Below are 13840 nucleotides of genomic sequence, written 5' to 3'. Positions count from 1 at the left end.
CAGTGACGTGATCCTTGTATCCCAATTATTCTCTTATGATTGTTGCTAGGGTTTTGGGCAAGAGATTGAGATTTGTATATTTATTATTCTTATAGTGGATTATCTCTAGTTTGCTCCGTGATTTTTACCCTTCACATTGGAGGGGTTTTCCACGTATATTTTGGTGTTCTATTTTATTATAGTTCCATTTAATTTCGTTGTGTATTATGGCCTGCTAGTATTTATTCATATACAAAAGTTATTTCTCTTTGTATCCTAAAGAAAGGGGTGACAAAGAAGGAGATGATACAGCAGAAAGGAGGAATAAGTGATTCACGCCTCTTCGACTTTGCACCTAAAAATAAATTAATTAGTTATATATAAATTAATGATAATTAATATAAATCTTTAAGTTATGATATATATTCCCTACACTAATTGCTTCATCTATCTTTTTTTTTCTCCTAAATTGAAAGGGTCTATATAATGATGTCATTTTGTATATACCTGCAAAAATAAAGGTTATAAATATGAAACATTATATTTAAAGTTTAAGAGATAAAAAATAAAAAATATATTTGAATAGGTAGATCTCAGTTCAGCATCCTTATATTTCAATCAAACAATATGTCTAACTAAATAAATTAAAATCAAGTCTATTTAATAAATATAAACTATATGTAGGTTATTAATAAAGTATAATGATTTAAGCCTGGATAATAAAAAAACAAGTCTGGGTGTAAATCAAGCATAAACTCAAGTATAAATTATTGATTATCCTTAAATTTATCCAATTTTTTTTAAAACTATGATATTATAATCCTAACATGTTTAGTATCATTTTTTTTCTTAATTTTAGTATTATTAATGATCAAAATATAAGAATTCTACATTAAAATCTACGATCAAATGTAACCCACGTAGAACACAAGTATAAATAAGAGAATTATACTCAAAGTTATCTAAATTTCTCCAAAAATATCATAACATGATTCTAACATGTTTAGTATCATTTTTTTATTTTAAAAATATTAATTATTGAAATAGGAGATTTCTATATTGAATATATATAATCGAATGTAATATGAGTGTAATGGTTACAATCGATATCAAAGAAGTTGGAAACGATAAGACCCGAGTATTATCATCGTCGAGAAGCTAGAGTGGGTAAAAATCGAAAGCAATTGTTAAAGATGAGAGAAGTTATTTGTTAAGATTGTTTACACTAGGGTTACACTCAATTGATATAGCTTATGAGTGTAAATCTTGTGTTTTAAGTGGAAGACCAAATCTATAATCGACCACACTTGACTCACAACCAATCTGACTTGATCCGAAATAATTGATTTAAACTAAATTGAGAACCCGATAGGATCAAACCAGCCCATGGATTGGTCCAACTTCAATCGGATTGGTTGAAGGGTATGAATGGATTTTTCATATAAAATAGCATCTCAGGTAAAATTCAAATATGAGAGCGTCATCTAATAAAATCCTATGATTAAAGATTTTTTAAAGTAAATTACTCTTTTGTTTTAATCTTTTGGTTGTTATTTTCACTCTATAAATAGGGTTACATACAAAGTTCCTCCTTCTAACTTCATATTCTCAAAATCTCCTTCCAATCTTCTTGAAATTATTTTTTTTTCAAACAAAAATCTTTGAAACCTAAACTTCTTTTCTAGATTAAGTTCTCCTCTATATAACCTGTTTTTAGTTAAAGAATCTAAAAAATAATTGCCAAGTTTCTTCTCCCATTTGTTCATGTTAATTATTACATATCATCACCTTTCATCTCAAACGTCCGTCCATCGCTATCTCATATCTCGATCTTCCTCTCATACGTCACATAACTGGATGATCGAGAAAAAGGAAATGAGGTTCATGCTGGCAATTAAGAAAGGAGAATTGCATCTGTGGCATTTGGAGAGAATAACCTATCCAAAGAAGAATATGAGACGCTCTTATCAAGACACAGTAGCGGTCAATATCTTCTTATTTTTCTTCTTTGAATCAATGTGAGCTCGGACAGACTGCCGTTTGGTCTCAGCCACATCAGCTGAACCCTCTTAATTCACCTTCTAGAACATCCATACCTTCTCTAGAATGGCAACCTGATAAGAAATTTGACTTCCGCTGTACCTGTCATCCTCACCTCACGACTCAAAGTCACGACTTGGTATCCTACGAAGGACAAGTGTGCCAGCCCAGACCCGGATTGTAATCCAAGTCGTGAGTTGAGTCGGGTGTTGAAGGCGTACTGTTTGGCTTACGTGTCCTTCCTTCCTAAAGATAATTCTCGGAATTTGTAAGGCGCACGGCAGTTCGCGAGCCGCCATCAGATTCTTCCTCCGCTTTGTGGACCCAATCAAGCGTAGACTTCTTCTTTCGTTCTTTAATCTTCCGTCCACATGCGAAAGTCCACATCACCCTCCTTCTCGCGAGAGCTCACCTCGCCTCGGCTCTCTCTATCGATCCAGGGTTCAGTAGAAAACCCAGCCAAAATATTCTCCATCAATGGGTTCCACAGCAAAAGCACAGAAGCACGTATTGGTTCTCTGTACGTGTCATTGGCTGGCCAGCTGAGCCTTCCCAACGGCTACGCACACGTCCCCCACTCCCCCCCACACTCAAAGTTAACGATTGACTTCCCCGCTGCAAACTCGACGGCGACGCAGACCGCCGCCCTATAACTATTGCGACGCTCCATCTGCGTTACCGATCGATTACCTGCCTTATGCCACCACCTATGGCGACGTCTAGCCGCCGTGCGACCCCTGCCACCATCCATCGGACGGCCTCGCTTCTTCTAATAGTGCTTGCGCTACTTCTCGTCACACCTCGCCGTGTCAGCGCCCAATCCACCGCCACACCCTCCGGCGACGGCCCCTCCGGTTACTCCGTCAGAATCAAACCCGGCGTCGCCGCCCTCGTGATCGGTCTCATCTGCGGCTTCTTCTTCCTCGGCTTCTTCGCCGTATACATTCACCAATGCAGCTCGGGTAGCTCCGGTGGGACCCGACCCTCAGGGGCAGTGGAGTCGCGGGCCGCCGCCAGTCGAGCGGCGCGGCGAGGGCTCGACCCCGAGGTGCTCGCTTCGTTCCCCACCATGGCGTATGCGGAGGCAAAGGAGCACAAGAAAGGGAAGGGCGCGCTGGAATGCGCCGTCTGCCTCTCCGAGTTCGCCCACGACGACACCCTCCGGTTGCTCCCTAGATGCTGCCACGTGTTCCACGTCGACTGTATCGACGTCTGGCTAGGCACCCACGTCACCTGTCCCGTCTGCCGGGCCAACCTCGCGGAGCCGGAGCCTGCGGACGCCGCCGACGCAGCCTGCGAATCCACGCCTACGGAGGACGTCGGAGCGACGGTGGAAGGAGATCTCGAGGGGGGGCGGCTGCCGGCGGTGGGGTACCGGAGATGGCACTCAACGGGGCACAAGGGTGAGGAGGTGGACCGGTACACGCTGCGGCTCCCGGGGCACGTAAGGCAGGAAATCTTCACGGCAGCGGGGCTCCGGCGGGCGGCGAGCGTGGCGGAAGCGCGAGCCCGCGGGGAGGCGAGCGGGAGCAGGGGGTACCGAGGGGGGCGGAGCGGTCGGTGGGGGTTCCTGCTGCGGACGTTCTCGGTGAGGCGGCGGGCCGATGGGACAGCGACGGAGGGGTCGAGCAAACGGGTATACCCGTCTGCGGGAGCTCCGCTCAACCTTGCTCTCGAAATAGGAGGGGGTGGAGCAGCAAATTCCGAGCCCGCAAAGGAGGAGGAGGCGGAGGCGTCGTCGTCTGCTACCCTCGCAGCAACGGAGCGCGTTTAATGTTCATAGACCAAGCGCCAACATGGCAAGTTGTCGGCGACAGGATCCTTCCGCAAGATTTATTCTGTACATGGACCAAGTTGTTTCGTGCATCCAAAACATGCAAGATCGTTAATTAGAAGGGAGATATGGAAATTCTGTTTAGGTTTTGAGTGCTTGCAGTATCTCTGTTCTTGGATTTATCATCTATGATGAATCTTTTCTTCGCAGAAAACACATGCTTTTCTTCTATATATATAAGCATGAGATGGTAGTACGAAGGAAAACTAAGAAGAAACACTGTGGTCTTGAATCAAAAAGGCAAAGATTACAAGAACTGTAGATAGAATCTGCAGATTGAATGCAAACTTATTTAGAGATTTTAAGCTAGAATTCAGCTGACAAAAGGAAAAGGCTGAACTCATTCGTCCAATGGCAACTATGCAATGACTTATTTAGAGTATTTAAGCTAAGAATTCAGCTCACAAAAGGAAAAGGCTGAACTCGTTCTTCCAATGGCAACCATGCAATGTTCGTTGACGATGAAGAGGGTTGAGTGGCGGCAGCAAAGAAAGGAAAGGTTCGCTAAACTTTTAATCATCCATACCCATTTTTCAAATTTATAAATGGATAATCTTTATTTAATTTTAATTAATATATCATATATTATATTTTTAGGTAATTAAATTTTATTTCTATTGTTAACATGGTATGATTTGTTTTCATGTTTGTTAAAATAGTAAGATAATTTTTAGGATATAATAATATTTGTTATCTCATTTTGTTTAAATAAAAAAGGCTTTTATTTCGATGGTTTGATCTAATCGCTTCTTCCGATCTTGCTCGTCGAGATCGCAATCACAAATCTCACGGCATATGTATTCTTGATACAGCCATTAATTGCAGCGCCGTCGCTTCGGCTAAACCATCCTGGCCGTTAGATTCAACATCCAACGATTCAGATCTTTCCTTTCACGAATATTTAGACCCCTCTGCCCCCTCCTTTCAAAACCGGCTCAAGAAACCCTACCAACGGCTTCGTGAACCCTCCTGCTACGGTCTCGAGCTCGGTCATGGCGAACGCCGTCCCGATCCTCTCAGAAAACCCTGGCACCAGTAAGCGGAAACGGTCTCACGTCCATCCCCCAGAACCCCAGGAGCAAGATGGAGGAGGAGGAGGAGGAGAAGCGAGTACCGAGCTCAGAAAGAAGAAGAAGATAACAGATCAGAGAGGAGCCTGGGCGAATCTCGATCTCATCCTTTCCCTCCAGATTAAAGATATCCCTATTCAAAGGTCCCTTCTTTACACCAAGAAATTGCATATTTGTTTTCCCTTTCAGTTTCGTTGAATCCGATAAGGGTTGCGTTTTGTGCAGGAAGATCGAGATTGCTTTTGATTACGTGAGCTTGATTGGTGATGGTGATGATCAAGGCGCGGAGGTCGTTGGGATCCCCCGTCTTGTGTCCTTTCTGATTGATTGGATTCAGCTCCATTTGATCTCTTTTGAGAGTAGTAAACGAAACGCGGAATTTTGTGACTCATGTTTGGATTACAGATGTTGGGCTGTTCTCAGATTCTGCTTACAGAAGCCGTCCGTTGGCGTTTCCTCGAATCTACTGCGAGCCGTTACCCGTGTCTTGCACCATGCGTTGCTTCTGTTTGATGGTGATAGCTCATTGCTCAAGGAAGAGTCTGATAGGTTATTCAAGCATGTTTTTGAGTGCCTTTCTTTGCTTCTTTTAGCCAATTCCAGAGCTTTCTACAATGCTGGTGTTGAACTCTGGGTTTCATGTGCTGCTGAGGCTGTTAGCCTTGTTCTTAAGGTTTTCATGAATGATGAGCTTGGTTCTTCCAGTGGTGGAGTCTTGACAAGTCTTTCAAGTCTTCTTCTTGAGGACTTTGTTGGTTTTCTAAGGTTTCACCCGAATCCTAGAAATGTCTTTGGTGCTTTTGTGGATAGGTTGCTCGAGCCATTGCTTGAATTGCTAGTTTTATTGCAGTTACGAGTGAATGAAGGGAAATGCCAAGAAGCGCATAACCTGTTGAGGATTGTCAAAGAAGTTTTGTCTAATGGGGTATTTCATCCAGCACATATTAACGGGCTTTTATGCTTGAAGAGTTCAAATGCAGAGGAGGGCAGACGATTGAAGGGCATTAATGAGAGCTATCACAGACACTTTTTTCGGAGATTAGAGAAGATGATTGCAGAGAAGAAGGCAGTTTCACTTGGTGGCTTTGGGTACCTTCTTTGTTTGTTCATCAATGAAGTTAGGAGTAAAAAAAATGCTAGTTTGGCATCAAAAGTCAACAATGCTTCAGGAAGGCATACTGAGATTCCTGAAAAAGCTGAAGAAACTAGCAAACCACTATTTGGAGTATTCACACAGTTCTTAGAGCCTCTAGTGCTTGAGTGTAAAAGGTGCGCAGAGCTTGACCTCTCACAGGATAAAGAGCTCCTAGAAATCAGGTTGGTGGAGGGTCATTGCATGCTCAAGTCCGTGAATGAGACTCTTACAAGTTTTATTGATGAGAAGATATATATGCCCACAGAAGACACATCTGAAGAGTCTTATTTTAACTTTTTGAAACACATCTATGACATAATTGTTTATATTTCTGGGAAAATTTATCTATTTTGGTTGTCAGTGTTACATGTGGACAATGTAAGAATTAAAAGAATCTTGCCTCTACTTGCAAAGGAGATTTTTGTTTCAGTTGGATATTTTTTGGACATCGAGTATAAGGCTGTTGGGAATGACCTAGTGGAACTATGGTTAATGATATTCGCGTACTTGAATGTTCAGATGCCTTTGGCTGATACAAAGCCATGTTCTTTGTTAGTTTCTGGGATTTTGAAACTCAGTTGTCAAGTAATTAACATATATGGTGAGCTTCGACAGGTTAGTGGGATACCATGGTCATCATTTTCTACCATAAGTTTTGGAACTTCCAAATAAAAAAAGAACTTTCCTCTGCTATAGGAAGTATTACAAAATTATATTGTGTAGTTTATTTATCTTGCATTTATGCTCAATGGCAAAAGCAACCATGTCAATTCATTCCTACCAATTGTTTGCAAAAATGTTACTAAACTTTTGTCAGATTGCATCGATAACATGCCCTAATGTTTGGCCGAAGTGCTCAAATGTTGATTGTGTTGATGTCATGCAATTATCATCTTGATGTATAAAATAATCTGAATGTAAATTTTATCAGGGGAGTTGCTGGTAAATGAAGTTGGCCTCACTACTAGTTTATTTACATTTTGTTGCCTGACCTTGAAGTTTTTTGAAATGGATTTGAGTTTCTCTGCAGTTTCTTCTCCAGTGATCTATGAGTTGCTTGACATTTGTTTCCTTTCCAAGCAAAACCTGACGTTTGATGCATCTGGTTTTTGAGTGATTCATTGTTCTTAACTAATCCCATGGATGTATAAGGAGATGTGGAGTTATCAAATTAAAGCTTTGCCAATCAATCTCTTCTAGATAATATATTTACTTGGAGTTTGAGGCTATTTGTCATCACTTATATATACCCCCTATATTGTAGAACAATGCTATTATTTTAATTGCTTTCTTTTGGCTTAAGATTATTACCGGTTACCGGTATTTGTTTGAAGATATACTTTCTAAGTTCTAAGTGACAAGTTCTTCTCCTGATAACTCAGTCTCTTCTTTTCTTTTTCCTTTCTGCATATTTGAGTCTTTTTCATTTTTGAGGCTACTGATGTCCTGGATACTCCTTGTTATATTGTAATCCCAGGTCCATGGATTTAATGTGTTCAAAATGTAATAAGTTCATGAATAAGAAAGCAGGATGTTTGAACTGGATGGCATATGCAGTATAGCAATTAGTAACTCATTTTTTGTGCATACTGTAGGACAGTGGTGAGGAAATTCACTGTGAAGTACGAAGGGGCACATCTTTTGCATGTCAGATAATAATCTCTCGTAAATTGTCATCAAACTGGTGTAATCGGTTGTGCTTGATGACTTCCTTAATATTTTTGTTAGATAATGTAGAGGGAGGGGATCACTAACTAGTAAAGCACTGACAGCAGTATTTAAAGTTAATGTTGGTCATAAAATATAACCATTTTATGGAAAGCAACACTTTTCTTTTAGGAATAGATCCACGATAATTATCCAGCTGGTTACCTTTCTCGGCTCTTGTTATGCTACCTAATTTCATGTCTAATTTTGTGGACCACTTATTCACTCCCAAAGCAGATCTTTCAATGAGCCATTGAGAAACGAGGTAGAAGTCATTTGACTAATATTGTTCTTACATGGTTTCTTTCTTGCTAGCAATTTTTGTTTCTTGGTTATCTTTACCTGCCTTTGGTCTTATAAAATGCTTGTTGATAGTCATGTTATCATTGTAGGTTAATAGTCCCATTTTTGCACTCTGTAGAGCTGTGAGACTCTTTGCAGTTGCTAGTGATGCTGAATCAACTGGTAAATCTGTGTTCGTTGCTTCTTCACCTCTGTCTGCGGAGATATGTTTAAAATCAATGACAGCCCTATTAATGTCAGACTCATTTCGACTTGCGATTTCTAATTCTATCAAGTCAATACCAGAACGACAAGCTAATGGATGTATACTGCAGCTGAATACAGATATTACAAATTCACTAGAATGGATCAAACATGGTTCTGTACGTAATGGTATATTTTTAGGTGAAACAAGTACCTTAAATAGCTGCATGTTGCATTTAGGTATGCAAGCAGAACTTTTGGGAAAAGTTCTATCTGAGATATACACGATTGTACTGGATTCACTAACGATTACTTCAACAAACAGTGTTCTAGTAGGAAATTCTGTTGATAATTTAATGAAATCAATAAGGCCAAGCTTCAGTTGTTTGGTTCAAAATCCATTGGATGGCGTCAGTAGTTCTATTCACTATATTTCAGGGCGAAAATTGTCTAACCATGAGTTACCTGAACACCAAAATGAGTCACAGAGCATACCAATTAGCATCTCCTGGTTTTTTGTGTTCCTTTTTCGTATGTACACGTCCTGTAGAAGTTTATACCGGCAATCAATTAGCCTAATGCCACCTAATTCAGCAAAAAAGGCATCAGAAGCCATTGGGAACATATTTTATGTATGTAGTGGAATAGAATGGAGGAATAATTGGAAGTCTCTGGATGATGGTTATTTCTCCTGGATAGTTAGACCTTCCATTTCCCTCCTGGATGTTATTCAATCTCTATCTGACGTTTTTTTTTCAAACAGTTCCCCAGTTTATGCTCCTCTTGTTTATGTATTTCATGCCATGGCCATACAAAGGCTTAATGATTTGGATAGGATGCTTAAAGCATATGAATTCTTGCAAGAGGACTCACAATTAAGCCAAGTGCCACTTGAGAATCTTGATATGCAAAAATTAAGCAAGCAACTGAATCGGCTCATTGCTACGTCCAGGAAGGAGGCAGTAAAAGTAACCAAATTCTTAAGTGGTTATCTGCCATTGTTGGCTTCAGAGGGAAAATGTATATGCAGCCAGAGCTTTAAAACTGGTGAGGTAAAAAGTTTGCCTCCAGATGAAGGCACCTTGGATGAGAATTCTTTGCCTTCTCAAATTTGGAGGTTTCTCTGCCAGAATATTAATATTTGGTGCTCTCATGCTTCTAACAAGTATCTGAAAATGTTTTTATCTCATTTGCTACTGTATTCATTGCCTTGCGGAGGTCCTGTTAGGGAGCCATGCATAGGTGAAACTTTATGCAACAAAGTTGATATGCACCAAATTGCATTGGAGCTCATCAGCGACAGTGCTCTATATGAACAAGCTGTAAGTAAATGCATTTGACTATAATGTCTAGGAGAAAAGATTGTTCTTTAATTCTGGACTCTTACATATAAGAAGAGAGACAAATTCACACATTTGTGCTTGATTTTAAATGATCGAGTTGGTTTCTTTTTTTGAACTTAATAAAATAATCACTTTCTTTTCTCACTAAATTTTTTTCGCTTCCAATGGCACAGAATACCTGTCTTGTGTTAATTTGAGAGGCATCAGGAGATCTTACCCTTTTCTCTTGTGTCTAGGTTCTGTCCAAGCATTTAACATCAAAGTTATGCCAAGTTCTGAAGAAATCATTCACTTTTCTGATAAATCATGATAGCACAAGCTGTAAGGATATGTATTCATTATCAGAATGGTCGGAGATCTTGACCACATTAATTCAAGGGCCAGCAGTTGATATGGGTGGCAGACATGCTTTACCTACTTCACTGTCAGCATCTAATTTGGTCCATTCAGACATCTCTTGTACAATACCTTCTGGGAGGCAATCAGGTCTTTCGTTCCATATGCAACTCAAAGTTTGTGAAGATTTACTATATCTATTCTGTAAGATGCCCGGAGTTCATGTAACTGCTACTTCTTTTGTAGATTATGCAACATATATACTGAATCTTGAAAGGTAGATATTCTCTTAATTTTGTTTCCTTATATACGTTTTTGTATCTGCTTAGTTGTTGCATCGTGAAGGAAAAGTATGCATTGTCTCTTTTTGGATAATGTTCTTTTTATCCATGTGTTAAACATGACAAATAATTCTGAATGTTTTCTTTTAGAAAGTTGTGACTTTCCTCTCCTAGTAGTAGCAATTCTTGTCTACTTTTTGGTGTCATGTGTGAGAAGGATGACTAGACAAGACCCATTAACAGCATTAAGGAAGAATGTGGTGGCCCTTATGCTAACGACAAGACATCAGCCTTGTTAGAGTTTAAATGGTGGGAGAGGATTCATGCTGGTAAACACAAACAGTTAGATTTTTAACTTTGAATTGTCAGTTAGATAGTCTTAATGATAATTAGCATCATAATGCCTTAGAGGGATATCTGATCAATTTGTAATGAAGATTACCAGGTCATGTGCGAGCAAGACTTTGGCAAGTGATCGTACATTGTGCATGCTTGTGTTAGTCATGTCACAAGTTACTCTGTCGTGCAAATCATGTATCAAAGACATGTCTGATTTAGGATCGATATGAGAAAGTTTCTGCCCTGGTATATATGCTAACCAGCATTTATTTGCATGCTTTGATAGAACAAACCTTGATTTGATACTCACTGCAATTGTTACCACCGATACAACATAAGTAGGAGTCTGTGATTTGGATGTAGTGACACGCATGCATGATTTTGATCCTACTTTATCTAATGCAACTTTTGTATGTAATGCCATTCATAGCAAGGAATCCCAAACTGGATACCTGTATCCTACTGTCCTTGGATAGAATGGTATGTACTGTTGCCACACTGCATCAATTCATGGTAAGGCTGACAAGTTCAACACAATTAAGAATCACAAAAAACAGCCAAAAGAACTAGAAAAGTCTGATCATTCATCTTGTCATTTTGCATCAGGAAACATAAAAAACAAACAAAAATGAGGATCACAACATGCCATAGCATTTTCAAAGAGATGATCTACCCATATTCAGGTTGAGATGCTCACCTACAACTTAACAAACTTAAATTACTACAAAAACAAAAAAAAGTAAAAGAAGTTCCTTTACTGTGTCGAAGGGCTCCAGTGGGGTGCTAAACTACTGATCAGCTGACATAAAATCCATATTAGATGATCCTAGATGATAAATTGGGCTAAGGGAAGCTATCATATACTAAGTCCTGATATAAATTCACAATATCATCTGAAATGGTATTAAGATCCATCTTCCCAAATCATATACTAATTCTTATTGAGGAAAATAATTTGACATGGTTCAATTTATACTCAAGTGAGGCATGCTAAAATAGGCTAGTGCTGCAAGGAACGATAGATTAAAAGAATTATGTTAGAAACCACAGAAGAACAGAGTTTATAGCCTAATTAGTTAGTGATGATGCCTTGATAGAAATAGATGGCAGAAAAGATCCATATATCAGATAGCAAGTTTGTTTGGAATTTGCTTATTGATTATCAATAAACCCTTAATGAACTAGAATTTGGTTGATAATATTTATTTGTTAATTCGTCTACTTGGTCTTTAAAATTTTTTGTACTAATGTTTCTGTCATTGGTTTAGGTTAGTCATATCAAACTTATTGACAAGTCGTGAATCTTTGGTCAATGGCGATAACCTCTTTGAGCTTTGGAGATTGTTTATTTCATGTCGACGGGCCATGAAACATCTTGTGGTAGCATCTGTTGAAAATGCAGAAATCCCAGAGGCCTCATATTTGTTGACTGTATTTAATCATTCAACTATCTTGTGGTTATTGAAGACAGCTGATGAATTGGTTGGACTGCCACATGCATTTTTTGGAGAGAAGTATTTCAGTCAGATGAAAACTATGACATTTTCCTTGGTGGATCACACAGCCTATATATTTTTGACAGTAGGCAAACAACTGATGAGTACTGCATTACAATCTATAATAAATAATGAGAAGCTTCATATGAAGCTCCCTTTACATTATGACAAAACTAGAAAAGATGCTTATAATGTAATTGATCAGCACATTGTAACTTCAGAAAATGTTGAACCCTGGAAATATTTGGAACTTTTGGCTGAGATATTGGCAGATCAGATAAGAGATTCAACTGTTATATTGAAGGATATGGGACATGCACTCAAAGAAGAAATTGATCATAACATTTTGAGCCTCAATAAATTATCGTGTGTTATATCTTGCCTACAAGGGTTTCTATGGGGCCTGGCATCTACGTCAGATAGCATAGGTATTGACCACGTTACTGACAAACAACAATCACAATCACTGAGGTTCAACCATTCCTGTCTTTCTAGATTGAGCAATTATATTGTTCTATTTGAGAATTTTGTTTATTCGTGTATTAGTATATTTATTGTTGATGATGGACAAGACAGTGAAACCCATCCTACACATAATCTCCCATACAATAATAGTTTGTATAGAAATGTACTCATCGAAAGTGCTTCTGGATGTTCACATCACGAAAGTGCTTCTGGATGTTCACATCATCATGAGCCATTTTCTGTTGGAGAGCAAGGAGCAAGATCCAAATGCTCGGCTTGTTATAGGATTGACATCAAAGACTCGTCAGATGAGGAACACACTAAGAATTCCAGTGTAAAGAAGGAAAGATCATCAGATAGCCACAAGAAGTGGGTAATTAATGCTTTTAGAGCAGTTCAGAATGTTGATTTGTCTAATCTGCAGAATTTGAGAGGGTCTTTCTTACAAAATTTATTAGAGGGTGAAAGTCCCCATTTAGCATTCATGGTTAGACAACTATTTTTGGCTTCTGCAGCTATCCTTAAGCTAAAGTGTACGCTTTTATTTTCCAACAGTCTGAAACCACATGGCAATTTTTATTACTTGTCATCAAAGTCGATGGGTCTTCTTGTTCAAACTTCTCATATTATTCTACAGGGAATAGCAGAAATGGTTGGCAGACCAAATCCATTTACCTTTGTTTGGGTAGATGGTCCATTGAAATATCTTGAAGTTGTTGGGAATTACATCAGCTTGTCTGATCCTACCTTGACAAAAGATGTGTATGCACAGTTACTAGACATTCATTTGAGAGTAATAGGGAAATGCATTTCTCTACAAGGAAAGTCTGCAACTCTTTCATCTCATGAGACAGGATCAAATACAAAAATGCTCCAGAGAGAAACTCATGTGAGTGTTCATAAGAAGCAATCACTTGTTGGAGAATACAGCATCAATGAATTCAAAAGTCAACTTCGGTTGTCATTCAGAAAATTCATTGGAAGACCGGTGAAATTGCAGTTGAGGACAGCTGTGCAAGCAATAGAGAGGGCCCTGATTGGAACACTGCAAGGTTGCCATATGGTGTATGAAGTAAGAACTGGAAATTTTGATGGAGGGACAGTCTCCCCAAATGTGGCAGGTGGGATTGACTGCTTGGATATGGTTCTTGAATATGTTTCAGGTACTTTGCAATAGTCTCATGTTTTTTTTTTCCCTTCTTTTTCCTGAATGAGTTCCCTATGAATACAAGTGTCTGCAGTCAATGCAAAATGAATATTTAATTTTTCGAACAGATGGATTGATTTCCTAGTTAACCTAGAATGGAAATCATCATTTGGCAGTCAACA

General features: G+C 39.1%; 3 protein-coding genes across 5 annotated transcripts in view; 2 read left to right on the top strand and 1 right to left on the bottom strand.

The window, feature by feature from the left end:
* Positions 1–2436: 2436 nt before the first annotated feature.
* LOC103974131 (E3 ubiquitin-protein ligase ATL31-like) lies at positions 2437–4007 on the top strand. The gene has a single exon (XM_009388891.3). The coding sequence runs from the start codon at positions 2717–2719 to the stop codon at positions 3791–3793; it is 1077 nt and encodes a 358-aa protein (XP_009387166.3). The 5' UTR covers positions 2437–2716; the 3' UTR covers positions 3794–4007.
* A 666-nt stretch (positions 4008–4673) lies between these two features.
* LOC135612574 (uncharacterized) overlaps positions 4674–13840 on the top strand; it is a 17840-nt gene continuing 8673 nt past the window's right edge. The window contains exons 1-5 of one of the 2 annotated variants that reach the window (XM_065109022.1): positions 4674–5066; positions 5149–6673; positions 8158–9573; positions 9831–10207; positions 11819–13674. In XM_065109022.1, coding sequence (XP_064965094.1) covers positions 4846–5066; positions 5149–6673; positions 8158–9573; positions 9831–10207; positions 11819–13674 — 5395 coding nt within the window. In that variant the 5' untranslated portion in view covers positions 4674–4845. The remainder of the gene's footprint in view (positions 5067–5148; positions 6674–8157; positions 9574–9830; positions 10208–11818; positions 13675–13840) is intronic. The other variant, XM_065109021.1, reaches the window with a different exon arrangement.
* LOC103974128 (uncharacterized) overlaps positions 13676–13840 on the bottom strand; it is a 19658-nt gene continuing 19493 nt past the window's right edge. Inside the window, exon 6 of one of the 2 annotated variants that reach the window (XM_065109023.1) lies at positions 13676–13730. In XM_065109023.1, coding sequence (XP_064965095.1) covers positions 13691–13730 — 40 coding nt within the window. In that variant the 3' untranslated portion in view covers positions 13676–13690. Of the gene's footprint in view, positions 13747–13840 lie in introns of both variants that reach the window. The other variant, XM_009388885.3, reaches the window with a different exon arrangement.

The sequence above is a fragment of the Musa acuminata genome, chromosome BXJ2-5, assembly GCF_036884655.1.
Source record: "Musa acuminata AAA Group cultivar baxijiao chromosome BXJ2-5, Cavendish_Baxijiao_AAA, whole genome shotgun sequence".
In the NCBI taxonomy this organism is placed as follows: domain Eukaryota; kingdom Viridiplantae; phylum Streptophyta; class Magnoliopsida; order Zingiberales; family Musaceae; genus Musa; species Musa acuminata.
The sequence above is the reverse complement of the archived record's forward strand: the minus strand, read 5'-3'. Positions and strand labels throughout refer to the sequence as shown.

Bases quoted from the DNA above. Each gene is read 5' to 3' on its own strand.
- LOC103974131 (XM_009388891.3), top strand. From the start codon at position 2,717: ATGCCACCACCTATGGCGACGTCTAGCCGCCGTGCGACCCCTGCCACC.